A 17,790-nucleotide genomic window follows, 5' to 3' on the forward strand; every position below is an offset into this window, starting at 1 on the left:
TAGCAGCCATAGTCCTCCTCCCCCTGGATTCCTGCAGGCGGGCCTGCCATGATAAATCTCTTTTTATAGCTGCGTCACAAAGGACTTACTTTCGTTTCCCGATGCTCCCATAAGCCATGTACTTACATAGTAATTAATTTCCACACAGTTCTTATTCCTCCTGCTTGTGATCAGTAATTGCAACGATTCTTTTTTGGGGGGGGGGATTATTGGGTACTCACATGAGACAAAAAAAGAAAAGTTTTTCTCCCCCCTCCTTTTCAGTCTCGCTCCGAAATACCGATCCTTTGATGAATCTTCTTCTTGATTTATTCCTATTCTTGATTTATTGTTAAGTCCAGCCCGTCGCTCCTCTTCCCAGAGATCCCTTTAGTTAGCAGTCCTTACTCCCGATCATCGCTTGAAGTATGTGCGTTTGCTTCTGTTCTGATTGTTTATTTTGAGCTCCCGCAACTAGCTGCGCAGATCAGAGACAGCGCCCAGGAGAGCCGACCCACACGAGGGCTTTTGTACCTAGTGCCCTCACCCCCTTTTGAATCTAGGGGTGAATTATGGGCACAGCAGGCAAGGCAGCGTTCCCCATTCCCTTGGGGTAACGAGGGAGGCTGCATACTCCCATAACAGCGTCTTAATTACCTCGTGTGAGCCGGAGAGATGGTATTGTTGGCCATCTTCCGATGTGCCCCCTAGCAGCCCCCAATGCTTGATGTTTTTACAGTGCTACCTTGGGTTACAAACGCTTCGGGTTACAGACTCCGCTAACCCGGAAGTAATACCTCAGGTTAAGAACTTTACCTCAGGATGAGAACAGAAATTGTGCGGTGTCAGCAGGAGACCCCATTAGCTAAGTGGTACCACAGGTTAAGAACACTTTCAGGTTAAGAACAGACCTCCGGAACGAATTACAGTGGTGCCTCGCAAGATGAAATTAATCCGTTCCGCGAGTCTCTTCGTCTTGCGGTTTTTTCGTCTTGCGAAGCACGGCTATTAGCGGCTTAGCGGCGATTAACGGCTTAGCGGCTTTAAGAAAAAGGAAACAAACTCGCAAGAACTCGCAAGACGTTTCGTCTTGCGAAGCAAGCCCATAGGGAAATTCGTCTTGCGGAACGACTCAAAAAACGGAAAACTCTTTCGTCTTGCGCGTTTTTCGTCTTGCGAGGCATTCGTCTTGCGAGGTACCACTGTAAGTTCTTAACCAGAGGTACCACTGCATTATGTTTTTAGATATGCTGCAAGCCACCCAGAGCAGCTGGGGAAACCAGGGTTGAGGCTAAATGACTCCGCTGCTTCTAACCGGGCTTGATGGCTTGGGGTTCCCATGATCCAGGCCAGCAAAGCCGTCAACCCACAGTTGGGCCATCTCCAAGAATAGGAGTGCTCCTGCAAGCCCTTAAATCAGTGTTAAATGAAGGGTTAATTGTGCAAGGCCACCCACACCTCCTCAAATGGTGCACGGCTGGAGATCTCTTTGGGGGGCACCTGGTTCCTGTGCCCCCCAGATTGTGCGCCCAGGCCACACCCACCCCTCCACGCTACTTCACTGGTGCCAGGAGAGGATTGCAAGTGTGGCAGGAAGATGCAAGGGCAAAGAAACACTTATTTTGTGGTTTTATATTTTGATTTTGTTCTGTGAACCGCCTGAGACCTCCAGATATAGGGCAATATATAAATTCAATAAATAACAATACAGTGGTGCCCCGCAAGACGAATGCCTCGCAAGACGGAAAACTCGCTAGACGAAAGAGTTTTCCGTTTTGGAGGTGCTTCGCAAAACGAATTTCCTATGGGCTTGCTTCGCAAGACGACAATGTCTTGCGAGTTCCTGCTGTTTTTCCCCCTCCCCCCTTTTTCTAAGCTGCTAAGCTGCTTATCAGCTGATCCGATCAGCAGATAAGCCGCTAAAAGCCACTAATAGCGCTAATCCGTCAATGGGCTTGCTTCGCAAGACGAAAAAACCGCTAGACGAATAGAATCACAGAACGGATTCTTTTCGTCTTGCAAGGCACCACTGTAATAATAATAAATATTTCAGCGTAGTATAGTATAGGATAGTATTTTTTTAAAAGTTGTGTTATAAAGTTGTGTTATAAATCAAACATGGCTAGTTTTTTCCTTCAAGGGAGCAGAAAATCCTTTTTATGTATGCAACAACAACTGTGCAGATGCTTTCTGCCCAGAGGTAGAACTGAAGGAAGATAAAAGTTCCAACCAGAGAAGAATGAATATACAAGATGATGGACTATGCTGAAATGGCAAAACTGACTGGGAGATTTAGAAACCAGGAAGACAAGGAATTTTATAAAGAATTGGGGTGTGTGTGTGGAATTATAGATTACCTAGAAGAACACTGTAAACATTTTAAAACGTTAGCAGGATCGATATAACACTTGTAATGTAATACTTATAAGGTTAAAATAAGATAAGAACAAAATTTGGATAAATGTCATAAGATGCAGTAGGAAAAGGTTTGCAATGGAAACCATGAGGGGACGGAGGGAGGCCCAAGGATTCGGTGAATCCTATACCGTGTGTGTGTGTGTGTGTGTGTGTGTGTGTATATGCATGTATGTATAAAGGTAAAGGTAAAGGGACCCCTGACCATTAGGTCCAGTCGTGGCCATCTCTGGGGTTGCAGCGCTCATCTCGCTTTATTGGCCGAGGGAGCCGGCCAATGACAGCTTCCGGGTCATGTGGCCAGCAGGACTAAGCCGCTTCTGGTGAACCATGGGAGGGCAAGGAAATGCCGTTTACCTTCCCGCCAGAGCGGTACCTATTTATCTACTTGCACTTTGATGTTCTTTCAAACTGCTATGTTGGCAGGAGCTGGGACCGAGCAACAGGAGCTCACCCCGTCGCGGGGATTCGAACCGCTGACCTTCTGATCAGCAAGTCCTCGGCTTTGTGGTTTAACCCGCATCTCCACCCACGTCCCTCATATATATGTATATGTATGTATAAAATTGATTACATTTGAATGAAAATTATATTTGTAAAAACGGGTGGGGGTTAAAAAAATGAGTTATTTCCTCCCCCCATGTTATTTCTTTATCAATTAAAGAAAAAAAATCTATTTTTTTATTCTGAAAGTGTGGCGCACAGGGGGGAAAAGTTTGAGAAGCGCTGCTTTGATGCGTCACGAGCCTCTTCCCACCCCTCTTTGTGTGTGTGTGTGTGTGTGTGTGTGTGTGTGTGTGTGTGTCTTTCGCTGTAGCGCACCAGCAGGGCTTTCCCTCTGAAATGTGCAGCGCCGGCAATTCCGAAGCAGGAATCGCGGAAAACTGTCGCTCGCTAGCTGTTCCCAACCCGGCTGATTCCTCCTTCGTTGTTCTTCTTGGGCTCCTCCCTCAATTACCTCATTCATCACCCTTCCGGATCTCCATCCCCCGTAGCTGCGCTATGGGCGTAGCCAGGATTTTTGTTGGGGGGGAGGGCAGGTTCTTTGTTGTGGGGGGAGAGCCTTTTGCTAGGAGAAGGCAGAACCTCAGCTGTGTGGTTTTACTGATTTTTGATTATTGGGGGGGGGGCAGATGCACCTCCCTGCCCCTCCTTGGCTACGCCCATGCGCTGCCCCCCACCCCACATCCCGCAGCGCATCCCCACCAATGGGGCGCAGCAGGAAATAGATACCGGCGGGAAGAGCAAGGGCGCAAAGCGCATTTTGCGCAACTTGCGCAGGGGCGGGTCTCTTTTTGTCCAACACATTTAATTGCCTGCCGGAAGAATAACGGTCTGTTAAGCCTCACGAATATCCCTCTTGTTAGGTTGGAATTGAGTTTCAAAATAAGCAGGCTTCCATTTTTTGAACAACTATATGGTGGGGAGGGGGGGTGCCTACTTAAAGTAAGGCTGTCACACGTCCGGATCGCCCCGGACATTACCGGGGGGGGGGGAATTGACTGGGGGGGGGTCTCTAAAATTTTTTTAGTGCTTTGGTAAGAAAAAGCTCGACGATTTTGGGGGCGTTCTGGTTTTTACTTTTTTGAAATATGCCAAAACTGCTTGAATGAAACATTTGGAGGTGGAGGGGGGACCGGGTAAGCCCCTCCCCACATCCTCGATCACGTGGCACGGTGCACGCACACCATTTGAATGGCAATGCCTATCAACCATTGGAGCCGACTCTTAGGGGCCGGGGGCTCTTCGGAACCCCTTCAATAAAATATTTAAGGGGTTTAAGCCCCCCATCCCAGTTTATATGGACCCACCCCAGTTTATAGACATTGTCATTCAAATAGTCACGTGATCGATGATGCGGGATGGGACTTACCTGTCGTCCCCCCAGTATTTTATTCAAGTTGGCACCCTGCCATCCGTTTTGGGAGGGGCTCAGATATTTTGTTGGAGGGCCAATTTTTGGGGGGGGCACAGAACCTTAGTTAAGTATTTTTATTGGGGGCAGCTGCTCTCCTCTTGGCTACGCCCTTGGCTCCTATGAATTCCTCTGTGAAAAGCGGGGTCCTTGTCCTCCCCCCCCTCCATTCATGGCGGTAGCCGCTTCTCCGCTCCTCATTCGCTATCCCGCCCGCCTTCACCTTTCGGGAAATTCGAACCCGCCAATCAGGAGCCGGTGAAGGGGCGGGGTAGGGCGCCTCCTTCTCCCTCCGCCAAGCCCCGCCCCTGCTGCCGACGACACGCTCCCAACCCTATAAAAGGCCCCGCCCCAACCCGCCCCGCAGTTCGGACGAAGTTTTGGCTCACCGGCGGCTCCCTCAACGGGTCGACTAGTGAGGAAGACTCGGTTCCTCCTTCTCCCGCTTCGTTGCTTTTTTGCTTCCTTGCCGTCGAGGAAACATGGTAAGTAGCGAAGAGGAGGAGGAGGAGGCGGCTTGGAGACAAAGGTTTCGCGGGGGTTCGTGCCTGGGAACCAGGAAAGCGAGGCAGGGTGGGGTGCAGCGGTGCCAACCTGGCCCCACAAGCGTGAGTGCCCATGCGACATGCATCGCCCTGGCACCCAGGTTAGTGGGTGCTCTCCACGGGGAATTTTGTGGGCGCTCGGGCATCCAGGGCCATGGGGTGTGAGGCGAGGGGTCTGCGCCCTGTGGGTGTCGGTAGCCAGCTCGGGGTTCCTGGGACGCGGGTGTCGAGCGGATGGGGGCCAAAAGGCGCTGGCGAGGCGGAGATGCTTTCTTCTCCCTCGTTGTCCCGGGAAGAGCGTTTCCGCGTGCAGGAAATCGCGCCGCGCAGACACGTGTCCGCTCGGCTGCGTGTGCGCACATCCGGAGGAGCGTTGCCCGAGTCGTTTCCGCGCAATGGCTTGGGGGAGCGAAGGGAGCGAGTGGCCTGAAACTTGCGCGCACGCGGTGGGGCGCCCAGCTTCCTTGGTGTAGGAAAAGCCCCTAAATGGCCTTACAGTGGTACCTCGGGTTATATACGCTTCAGGTTACAGACTCCGCTAACCCAGAAATAGTGCTTAAGGTTAAGAACTTTGCTTCAGGGTGAGAACAAAAATCGCGCAGCGGCGGCAGCGGGAGGCCCCATTAGCTAAAGTGGTACCTCAGGTTAAGAACAGTTTCAGGTTAAGAACGGATCTCCAGAACGAATTAAGTACTTAACCCGAGGTACCATTGTACTCCTCTTTAACCTTTAACGTGCCATTTAGAAGCATAAGGTGCCTCATTTGTCCCGATTCTGATCATTTGGGGGGGGGGGGCGCTTGGGATTCAATTGCGTCTCTACGGGGCTTGTTAGGGTCAGTGCCGGAAGCGGATTCTGGGGTGCGTTGCTTAGTCCAGTCGTTACCAAACTAGACAATGAGAATATCTGAATAGTCTCAGTGCGCCTCGATTTACCCTTTCTTGGAAATGGGTCAATGGAACACAAGCTCTTTTGCAAAAAATCCTCCGGAAGCATGCTTCTGGAACCTCAAGCAGCAGGATGTGGCCGCTTAAGCCCGGCATGGCAGCCTCTTCCACACCCATGTGCGTAGTAGGGGGGGGGGTAAGTGAGGGCAGCTGCCCGCCCCCCAGATCAAGTAAAACAATAGAAATACTTAAGTGACGAATCACATAGGTCCTGTCCCCCTGACAAAAGGCCTGCCTCTCCCGCCCCACAAAATTCCTGGTTACGCCCATGTCCAGAACTCTTTTTTCTTGCTTCCGTAACTACGTGTTGAGTCACTTCTTCCAAGCAGAGTTGGAAAGCCAGAGTCCAAGGCGAGCGGCCCGCCAGAGAGAACGCGCGGGAAGAGCCTTGTTGAATAACCAGCTTGTTGCGTCATTTCCCCGGGCGGTTGAATGCAGAACCTTGTGCGCTTCATTTGCCTGTTGGCAAAAGAAGGAAACGCTGCAAACCAATCCTGCCCCCCCCCCCATGCAAGAAAAAAAATAAACACACACTCTTGTCCCCAAATGCCCATTGCAAATCAGCCAGGCTAAGCGGCTTAGGTTGCGCTTAAGAGGCATCCTTAGGCAAGGTAATCCTTTTTGGGGTTGGGTCGCATCTTGAAAGCAAAAGTGGCCAAGTTTGAACTTGCCAGCTGCGAAGCTTGGCTCTGGCAAATAGATCCTGCATAGAAGGGGCATTATGTGGCATTGCATAATGTCCAGCAACCAGCAGGCAGGGCAAAATGGCTTAAAAGTTGCTGGAAAGCAAGGCGTGTTCAGCCAAAGTGAGTTAGGAGGGACAGATCTTCAAAGGGCATAACAGCTCCATTTTGTGGCTCAGTTGAAATACGAAAGATGCAGTTCCAGCATCAGTTGTTGTTTAAATTAAAAACAAATTAAGAGATTACTCAAAACCGAGCTGTTGAGTAGACTTTTTAATTTTTTGTTTCAAATCTGAGTAACTAGCCTGCAAACAAAACTGGATTTGTTTCAAATCTGAATAACTGGAGGAAATTAAGGGTGTATCCTTGCAATAAAACTGGATTTGTTTCAAATCTGAATAACTGGAGGAAATTAAGGGTGTATCCTTGCACCAGATATCAACAAAAGGATACCTCCACCTGTTGGCAGTGGAGTCTGATCCCCAGGGCAAATGGGGCATTGCCCCCCCAGCCCCAAGTCTCCCACCTTGCAGTTGATCCAAGGAGCGGCGCTGCCTTTCACCTGCCTAGTATCCCTGTTGCCTTTGTAGAACACTTATGGGGAACAGTATGAGAAACAAAGCTAGAATCATCTTGCTCTGGTTTGCTTTTGTTTGCCTGTTGGTAAGCCTGGAGCCCTGTGCAAAATGTTTCTCTGTGCCCCCACAACTTGTCGGAGAGACACGTTAACCCCCTTTGGAACCCTGATCCTAGTGTTCTGGGTTCCAGAAACTGAGGCTACCCAATAATGCACAGGACTTGGCTAGCTCTATGAAACCAAATCTGCTCCTTGCTCTCCTCCCCCTTGTTTGTGCTGTGGGAAGGATAATGGGGCTCAGTTGCCTAGCACTCAATTGCCTGCTTTGGTGGGGTGAGGCCTTGGGCCTCTTCTGCTTAGCTCTTGCTGCGTTTTCACTTTGCTGGCAGCAACTAGCTAAAACAAGCCAAATCCTGTTGGGAGTTCAAAAGAACTGGCTCTGAAACATCAACTCATTAGCATCTGGATGAGCTATCCGAAGAAGCAATAATGAGCAGGCTAGGAACCGTGTCTCGCTTAAACTCCAGCACTCCTATAATCTCCAGGCCTTAGTCCTTTTGACCAATGGAACAACTTTGAGCACAGTGTCTGTAGTCATGGGTGTTTGGGGTGGGGGCAGTTGCTCCCCCCCCCCAACAGGACCCATAATCCCCTGATTCTCCTATCAAAAAGAAATATTTGCTGCTTTGTCCTGGATAGTTCAAAAATTTCAGTGGTTTCCAAAAAAAAAAACACCACTGAAAAACTTTCAGGGTGTGCTGGTTTTTACTCTTGAAATATGGCAACTCTGTATTTGCTGCGTTTGTGTAACCTAAAGCATGAGGCAAAAATGTGATACTATACAGATTTTACAGTCCTGAGAGATACATTGTGCTGCTGCAGCAGACACAATGACTCAACAGGCACCGGGTTGTTTGAGTCACACCCAAAGCCTGCAGTGCCGATTAGGAATGAGTAACAGTGTCTTGCATACAATTGGTGCTTCAGGGTTGAGTTAGTGTTGTCGTGTAGGGCATCGGTTGGTCCTATTGCACACCCTTGGCCAAGCTCATCTGGCTAGTCCGAGGTAGGACCTCTTTCCTACCCAGGGGAAAAAGACTACTACCTCACACTTCAGTCTGTCTCTCCTGCTCATTTATCTCACTGTCTGCATGTTCAAGTAGGTTTATGAAGCTTAAGAAGGGACAAGATTGTTGCAGTTCTATGTAACGCTTCAGGAGTTCACTTGTGGGAAATACAAATAAACTGCAGTGACCAGTGTCCCTATTATTATTATTATTATTATTATTATTATTATTATTATTAATTCCCCACTCATGTGGCTAGGGTTTCCCAGCCACTGTGGGCAGCTTCCAGCATATATGAAAACATAATGAAATGTCAAACATTAAAAACTTCCCTGACAGCCTTCAGATGTCTTCTAAAAGTCAGATAGTTGTTTGTTTGGGAGGGTGTTCCACAGGGTGGGCACCACCACCAAGAAGGCCCTCTGCCTGGTTCCCTGTAACCTCACTTCTCACAGTAAGGGAACCGCTAGAAGGCCTTCGGCGCTGGACCCCAGTGTCGGAGCTGAGTGATGGGGGTGGAGACACTCCTTCAGGTACACTGGGCTGAGGTTGTTTAGGGCTTTAAAGGTCACCACAAACACTTTGAACTGGGAGACAGTGAAGATCCTTCAGGGCCAGTGTTTTTAGGGGTGAGGGACTCTGGGCACCCCCCCCCAAAAAAAAAAGCTCAACAACTGTGGGCAATGGATAGGTCGCTGCCAATTTTATAATACTGGGGAGTAGATCGCAGTCTCTAGAGAGTTGGATATGCCTGTACTAGGTGCCATCTATATAACATTTTCATAGAATTTTCTCTTACATGCTGTGGATTTTATATCCGTATTCTGTAATCGTTCCCATGCTTCCATTTCTACATTATGATGAATACCTATTGCCCAGTGTCTTGTTTTTGTTTCCCATTGTACATTTTAGACATCACAAAGGCCTACCCTTTCTAAAGGAAAAATGAGGTATCCCATTCTGTAGGTGCTGGTGTCTCGTTTAAGAGTTCCCTTCTCTTCAGATAGAATGATGGGGGAGAATTTGTTTTCACCAACAGTTTCTGGGTAAAAGCTGTTGGCATCCAAAGCTGTCACAAGCCACTTTCTCCTTATCAATCATCAAAAAAATGGATTAAAGTCGCAACAGACTGGCATGTGGACAAGTTCCTTCTTTAAATGACTCCCGAGTATTATCAGCTTAGCTTTAAGAAAGTGAGTGAATTTTCCACATGTCTTATTTCCTAGGCAATGGATTTTGTTTGCATTCTGGTTTCTGGGTCTTTGGCATACAGTGTTCTAAAAATCTGTGGTTAAAGCACAATTTCTATAAACACAGTTTGAATTCTGCAAGTCTGAGGCCACAGAAGTGGGGCAGGATGGGGGACTGCTTATTCCCAGCTGTACCATGGCTCTGCCTTGGGGATGATGACATTGCATTGTGAGCAATTCATTAGCTGCTTACTTCCTAGTAGACTGCCGACTAGGTAAAGTTAAAGGACCCCTGGATGGTTAAGTCCAGTCAAAGGTGACTATGGGGTTCCGGAGCTCATCTCGCTTTCAGGCCGGGAGAGCCGGCTTTTGTCCACAGACAGCTTTCTGGGTCATGTGGCAGCATGACCAAACCACTTCTGGAGCAACGGGACACCAGAGTGCATGGAAATGCTGCTTAGCTTCCCACCGCAGTAGTACCTATTTATCTACTTGCACTGGTGTGCTTTCGAACTGCTAGGTTGGCAGGAGCTGGGACCGAGCAATGGGAGATCATCCCGTCACCGGGATTCAAACCCCTGACCTTCTGATCGGCAAGCCCAAGAGGCTCAGTGGTTTAGACTACAGCACCACCACCGACTAGCACATCTTTGCTCAGTCAGTGTGTACATGCACAAACTGCTCTAGATATATCACTTCATTCCTTTCTGTGCAGTTCTGAAGGCAGGCCCTAAACTCATGGGTAGGAATGGGGGATTTAAAATAACATGGAATTGGTTGGACAGGGGAGTTCCAGGTCTGTGGGGTGTGTGTCTGCATTGAGGAAGGAAGGATCCATGCATTCATTTTAACGGCTTCTCTCTGCAGCGTGAGTGCATCTCCATCCACGTTGGCCAAGCCGGAGTCCAGATTGGCAATGCCTGCTGGGAGCTCTACTGTCTTGAGCATGGCATCCAGCCTGATGGGCAGATGCCCAGTGACAAGACCATTGGGGGAGGAGACGACTCCTTCAACACGTTCTTCAGTGAGACGGGAGCTGGCAAGCACGTGCCCAGGGCAGTCTTTGTGGACCTGGAACCAACTGTGATTGGTGAGCAAACAAGGCACTTCTAATAGCTTTCTAGCTGTGTTTGTGTCTACAGGAGGGATGCCAGAGGTCTTGATGCTTCCAATTGCTTCTCTCCACAGATGAGGTGCGCACTGGCACCTACCGCCAGCTCTTCCACCCTGAGCAGCTCATCACTGGCAAGGAGGATGCTGCCAACAATTATGCCAGGGGCCACTACACCATTGGCAAGGAGATAATTGACCTGGTCCTCGACAGGATACGCAAGCTGGTGAGTTGATGTCTGCAGCCTGCGAGACTGGGGGAAGGGGCTTCTAAACACAACAGGAAAGACGTTTCACAAACGCACCCATTATAAATGGGGGAAGGACATTTCTTTAATATGTTCCTTCTTGTTTCCTCTGTTCCGGCTGTGAGCATGGTTGTAGCAAGAAAAAGCACTGCCCATGTTAACAGGGAAAGGCCAGCTTTTCAGAAATAGACAAAACCCTTTAAAAAAAGGATAAATGTGGACCCTCCAAAATTGATAAGTGAAGACTGAGTGTGCTTGGAGTCCATAGAATTCTATGTGCTAGGAGGAGAAAATGTAAAAGCAAAGGGGAGAGGGGAATGGAATGGCAAGGGGGGGGGATCCTGACACTCCTCCCACTGCAACATTTTGTTGCAGGTTTTGCTTTATGCCCAAGCTGTGTTAAACTTTTGAGCAGGTCCTCCCTGCCTGTACAAGTCTGCAGTTTTCCTTCACCTCCTTAAAGGCAAGAATAAATTGCATACTCAGTTGTACACTGCTGCTAATTAATACTTCACATGCACTGTATCCTGCTTTTCCCCAAAGAACTTAGGATAGCCGAGGTAGTAGTGTGATCATGCAATAATTTGTGCAGTCATTTTGATCTGTCTTCCAAAGCTAAGTGCTGGGGCAGGAGTAGCATAGGCATTAATTTACCAGGACCAGTTGGTCTACAAAGGGGAGCTTAATGGTTGAGATGTTCTCAGTATAACGTCTAGCCCTTGAATTAACAGGCCATGGTTGTTAGGAAGCTACAGGGACATAGTATTAAGCGAGGCTCAGTGTCTCCGTCCCCCTCGCCTTCATCCCATTCAGAAGTCTGCTGCACTGCCTAGGAGCCTTCAGCAGAGACTTACTTCTGTTGTGTGGTCTTCTGAAAAGCTGACTGGGGGAAGGAAGTCTTCACAGGATCTTCTAAAGACAAAGGAAAGGATGCTTGAGATAGACTTAAAAACGCCCAACTCCAAATCTGAATGTGCAGTGGTTCTTCTCCCCTGCCTGCCCTCAAAGAGCCTCTGAAGGCAAATTCTTTGATCTTGGCAGGCAAGAGAGGAATGTCACTCTACAGCTGCCAAAATTGGGCTTGCAGGAAAAACCGGGCGTGGATTTTTGTGAGAGGAAGCCCATGGTCTCTAGTCCTCGAATGCATTTGGGAATGCTTTTCCCCATCGCTACATGCACAATATTCCAAGCAAGGGTGTGCATCTTACTGGACCTAGGGGTGTGTGGCTGCGCAAATTGGAGTCTTTTCTTTTTTGTTGCCTAATCTCAAGTTTTTTGTTATTTTTGCCTGTATTGTGTTTTCTCTGCTTCTCCTGGAGCTTGGGGGCAGCTTTTCAATGAGCCTTTGTTCCGTTTCACTTGCAGGTGGGATCTCCCACACACCAAATCCACAAATAGCAAAGGAATAATATCCAAAGTAGTACTAAGTAACCCCTAGCTCAAGCAGAACACTTTCACAATGAGACTTCCCTCCTCTTTTCACCCCAGAAACTGTTCCAGGGGTTCCTCAAGCCACCTGGATCATATTTTGGGGTTCACATGGGAGGGCAAGTTCCATTGCGCAAGCCAAAGTTTTTCCGCTCACATAATTATTTATTTGGATGCCACCCAAAGAAACAATTGCTTGGTTAGAAAAGCAGAAATAGAGCTTTGTGTAAAGTGGAAGAGCTCTCTGTATAACTCTAGTCATGGGAAAATAAAATTCCTAGGCTGTGAATGTGCTCACAGGAACCTTGTTATTTAAATTCTAATCTTTCAGCCTATGGAAATAAAAGAAGCACAGAGAGTTGTGGGGGTGGGGAATTGTACAGTTTAAGGAAGCCAGGAGTGGCATTGTTGAGTTTCTGAAGATAAAAGCTCTTGGGCTTATCTGTATGGGAGACTGTTAGCTCTGCTCTTTATCTTTAGCAAGAGTTGAAGAGGTAGGATTGTACAGGCTGTAGTTTCTCATAAATATTTGGAGGGGAAACTGCTCTGTGTATGCTAATAGGCACCCTGCTGCTTTAAGGCTAAAGAACAGTAACTGAGTAAAAATGCATGCAGCCAAGCTGTTAATCTGCTTGTTGTATTGAGGTGCTTTTTATAGGCAATCATAAGCATAGTTGCCTTTTCCCAGGAAGTTGGAGATTGCTGAGTCTCTGTGATCTCTAGCTCTAAAATGGGGCTTCGTGATTTAAGAAAGTGGGTGCCATTTGCTGCGTCTTGTATAAACCACAGCTCGAAGAAGAATTGTCGTACGCATGCTTCATGGCTTACCTTGTGGCTTCAGTGGTCTTCTGTAAAATGAGCATTGTTCAAAGGGAGACTTTGATTAATACCATTCCTCTTACTTCATGGGTGAGGAAGCTTTGGACTTCTGGAAATGGTTAAGCAAAAATGTCCCTGTCATCCCAGACCATGAGCTATTTTAATTTGAGTCCAGCAGTGTATGGAAGCCACAGGTTCCCATCCATGCCTTATGCAGATTGTCCCAGTGGTGTGCAAAAGGTCATTTGTTTCAGCCCCTGTGTCCCAATTTTGGATGTTGCTCAGGTTGGTAACTCCCAAGTTGTACAAGAGAGGAAGGAGATAGATCACCAGTCTGTCCTTGATGTGTGGACATGGTACATTGCTCAGTCAACAACTCATGGGCAATTACGTTGAAGGGGGTAAGTGCTGTGGGTGGGAAGGAGATAATCATAAAGAATAGTCTTCTTGTGTTGTGATCTTAAATTAGTGTTAGGATCAAAATTCTTAAATAAGCAAAGGCCCAGGGATTATCTTCTGCTACAACAGAGTTAGCTAGCATTGTGACATCTGGACGTTGTTAGACTACAATCCCCATCATTGCTTACCACCTCATAAGATGGTGAGTGCCAAGACTGCTTGGGTTGATGGGAAATAGACCCCACAGCCTTTGGAGGACACTACGTTGGCTACTGGAGGAATATGCCATCTTCAAGGAAATTGGATTTTGCTCTCTCTAAACCCCCAGTAGCAGAGGAGGCGGTGTGATCATGCAATGATTTGTGCGGTCAGATTGATCTGTCCTCCAAAGCTAAGAGCTGGGGCAGGAGTAGCATAAGCATAAATTTACCAGGACCAGTTGGTCTAAGAAGGGGAGCTTAATGGTTGAGTTGTCCTCCATATAAGGTCTAGCCCTTGAATTACAGGTCATAGTTGTCTGGAAGCTACAGGGACATAGTATTAAGTGAGGCTCAGTGTCTCTGTCCCCCTCTCCTTTATCCCATTCAGAAGTCTCTGCTGCAGTGCCTAGGAGCCTTCTGCAGAGACTGCCTTCTGCTGTATGATCTTGTGAAAAGCTGACTCTTACTGTCTCCAAACCCCAAGTAGTCTCCATATTAAGTGACTAAGCAGGCTTTTCAGCAAGACCATGTCAGGACTTGTGAGAATCCTTTAAAACCTCTCTCTTTCCAACAGGCCGACCAATGCACAGGTCTCCAGGGCTTCCTGGTCTTCCACAGCTTTGGTGGGGGCACCGGCTCTGGGTTCACCTCCTTGCTGATGGAGCGCCTGTCCGTTGACTACGGCAAGAAGTCCAAGCTGGAGTTCTCCATCTACCCAGCTCCCCAAGTCTCCACAGCTGTCGTCGAGCCCTACAACTCCATCCTGACCACCCACACCACCCTGGAGCACTCCGACTGTGCCTTCATGGTAGACAACGAGGCCATCTATGACATTTGCCGCAGGAACCTGGACATTGAGCGCCCCACTTACACCAACCTCAACCGCCTTATCAGCCAGATTGTGTCCTCCATCACGGCCTCCCTGCGATTTGACGGTGCCCTGAATGTAGACCTGACAGAATTCCAGACCAATCTGGTGCCCTATCCCCGAATCCACTTCCCCCTGGCCACCTACGCCCCGGTCATCTCAGCTGAGAAAGCTTACCATGAACAGCTGACGGTAGCAGAGATCACCAACGCTTGCTTTGAGCCGGCCAACCAATTAGTGAAATGTGACCCTCGTCACGGTAAATACATGGCCTGCTGCCTGTTGTACCGTGGGGACGTTGTTCCCAAAGATGTCAATGCTGCTATTGCCACCATCAAGACCAAACGTAGCATCCAGTTTGTGGACTGGTGCCCCACCGGTTTCAAGGTTGGTATCAACTACCAGCCCCCCACGGTGGTCCCCGGGGGCGACCTGGCCAAAGTGCAGCGTGCCGTCTGCATGCTGAGCAACACCACAGCCATTGCTGAGGCCTGGGCTCGCCTGGACCACAAGTTTGATCTGATGTATGCCAAGCGTGCCTTTGTCCACTGGTACGTTGGGGAAGGGATGGAGGAAGGCGAGTTCTCGGAGGCCCGGGAGGACATGGCTGCCCTAGAGAAGGATTATGAGGAGGTTGGGGCAGACAGTGCCGATGGGGATGATGAGGGCGAAGAATACTGATTTCTGTTTGTATCCGTTTGTTTTCTACTTCTCGCTCCTGTCTTCCTTCTGGATGCCTTCTGCTGCCCATTGTGTTAGACTCATTAAACAAAATGTTTAGCTGAAAGCAGTCTTGTTTCTTTCTTTATAGAACAAACCGTGCCCTGTCCTTCTGAGTTGTAGGCCTGGGTCCAAGCTTCAGCACTGGAAGCCATGTGTCTGCAACCCTGTTGCTTAGGAACATGAGCGAGAAAGGGCTATTATGCCCCTGTCCCTGTTTGTGGGCTTCCCATCAGTGTCTGGCTGGCTACAGTAGGAACAGGCAGGCACATTTGGAACTCTAAAGTCCCATGGGTGTCGGTCAACAACTGGGTGTGCTGCTGGTGGAGAGGGCGTAACACAAGATGGCTGCCTTGGCAGTGTGGCTTGACAAAATAGCTGCCACATTTGAAAGAGCAGAAAAGGGGCATATAAAATGGTGCATCCCATGTCACCCAGAGAACAAGGATGGCATCCTATATCGGTCCCTGCCGCACTCCGTCCCATAGACAAGTTACTTGCACTTCTCCTCTTGTTGTTTGTTGAATTTATATACTGCCCTATACCTGGAGGTCTCAGGGCAGTTCACATAAAAAGATCACAGTATAGAAAATAAAAATAAAAGCAATAGCTCAGTAATAAAGGTAAAGGGACCCTGACTGTTAGGTCCTGTTGCGGACAACTGGGGTTGTGGTGCTCATCTCGCTTTATTGGCCGAGGGAGCCGGCTTACAGCTTCCGGGCCATGTGGCCAGCATGACTAAGCTGCTCCTGGCAAAACCAGAGCAGTGCACGGAAACGCCGTTTACCTTCCCGCTGGAGCGGTACCTATTTATCTACTTGCACTTTGACATGCTTTTGAACTGCTAGGTTGGCAGGAGCAGGGACCGAGCAACAGGAGCTCACCCCATTGCCCTTCTGATCAGCAAGCCCTAGGCTTTGTGGTTTAACCCACAGCGCCACCTGCGTCCCATTCATTCCTTTGTGCCGTACAATTGCCTATCAATCAGATTCATTCTGTTCGATAGGTCACTTTATACCTAGCCCAGTCAATAACCCAAGTTGCATTTTATGCTACCTGCAACTTCTAGACCAGCTTCTAGGGGGCAGCCCCAAATAGCGTGCATTGCAGTAATCCAATCTAGAGACTACAATAGTCAACCACCTATCTCAGTCCATGAATGGCTGTAGCTGTCTTGCCAGTCAGACCTGGGAAAACGACTTCCTCTTATATAAAGGTTTTACGAACCATATTCTACGGAATTTGTATAGAGTTTGGGAGAAATATAAAAATCTGCTGGAAAGGAAAACACCTTTATGGCTATCTGCTATTAAGGCTATTAAAATTAAGAGAGTTAATATGGATAGTGGTCAACTTACAGGGAATTGCTATACTTTACAGAGGGGGAACCTAAACTGAAATCAATGGAAAGTGTAAGGAGTCATTTCATAGACTGCCTACAATATCATCAGTTACGTGAAATGTTTAAAATAGGCAGGAAATTTATTTTATTTTATTTTATTTTTGGGCCAAAGCTCACAATTTGAAAAAGAACTTCTACAAAAGAAACTCTTATCTAAAATGTACAACCTGTTCTTAGATTGGGAAACGAGACAAGTTTGTCAAAGCGCCTCTGAAACATTGGGCAATAGATACAGGACATAATATAGATTTTAATCTCTGGGGGAAACTTTGGGAAAGCGATCTGAAGTTTACAGCATGTTATTCCTTGGAAGGAGAACTACCTGAAAATGATATACAGGTGGTATCTATCTAACTCCCGAGTAGACTTGCTAAGATCTATAAGACTGAATCTGATAAGTGCTGGAGATGCAATGAGATCAAGGGTACATTCTGTCATATGTGGTGGACCTGTAAAAGGGTAAAAGAGAACAGTGGTACCTCCGGTTGCGAACTTAATCCGTTCCGGAGGTCCGTTCGTAACTGGAAACCACTCGTAACATGAGGCGCGCTTTTCCTAATGGCGCCTCCCACTGCTGCTGCACCGCCAGAGCGCAATTTCTGCTCACATCCTGGGGCAAAGTTCGCAAGAAGGGGCATCTACTTCCAGGTTAGTGGAGCGCATAACCCAAAGAATTCGTAAGGGGGACAGTTCGCAACATGAGGTATCACTGTATTGGGAAATAATTCATAGTTAACTGAAAAAAAATGTTTAAAAGTACCTTTCCAAAAAAAACCAAACAACACCAGAGTGCTTTTTGTTGGGGATAATTCAGATGGAAATTCCCAGGTGTCAAAAAGGGTTATTTATGTATGCCACTACTGCGGCCCGTGTTTTGTTAGCTCCAAAATGGAAAATGAGCAAAGACCCAACTAAAGAAGAATGGAGACTTAAGCTGATAGGTCTGCAAGCTGCACATATTCCAACATATAGAATAAGAGAACCAGAAGAACATATGTTTAAAGAAAATTGGAAATTGTTTATCGAATATATGGGGGGAAATTGTGTACATATGCTGGCAGCAATAACATAAATAAGATAAATACGCTGGCAGCAATAAGATAAATCCAACAGTGTAAATAAGTTTTGATGGATGCAGTAATGGAATACTGAATGGTTTAGTTTATATAAAATATGCAGGAATTTATGTTACGCAAAATGAACCACAGAAAGAGAAGAAGGGAAGTCACTGTTATTTTAAGGTTGTTTAAATGAATACAGTGGTACCTCTGGTTACGA

General features: G+C 47.7%; 1 protein-coding gene across 1 annotated transcript; it reads left to right on the forward strand.

The window, feature by feature from the left end:
• Window positions 1–4,640: 4,640 nt before the first annotated feature.
• LOC310700506 (tubulin alpha-1C chain-like) lies at window positions 4,641–15,177 on the forward strand. Its single transcript, XM_083490268.1, has 4 exons — window positions 4,641–4,794; window positions 10,186–10,408; window positions 10,507–10,655; window positions 14,097–15,177. Exons 1-4 carry the CDS (start codon window positions 4,792–4,794, stop codon window positions 15,069–15,071), a joined length of 1,350 nt encoding a protein of 449 aa, XP_083346394.1. The 5' UTR covers window positions 4,641–4,791; the 3' UTR covers window positions 15,072–15,177.
• Window positions 15,178–17,790: the final 2,613 nt, after the last annotated feature.

Source organism: Podarcis liolepis (genome assembly GCF_965112155.1).
Source record: "Podarcis liolepis genome assembly, chromosome: 2".
Lineage (NCBI taxonomy): Eukaryota > Metazoa > Chordata > Lepidosauria > Squamata > Lacertidae > Podarcis > Podarcis liolepis.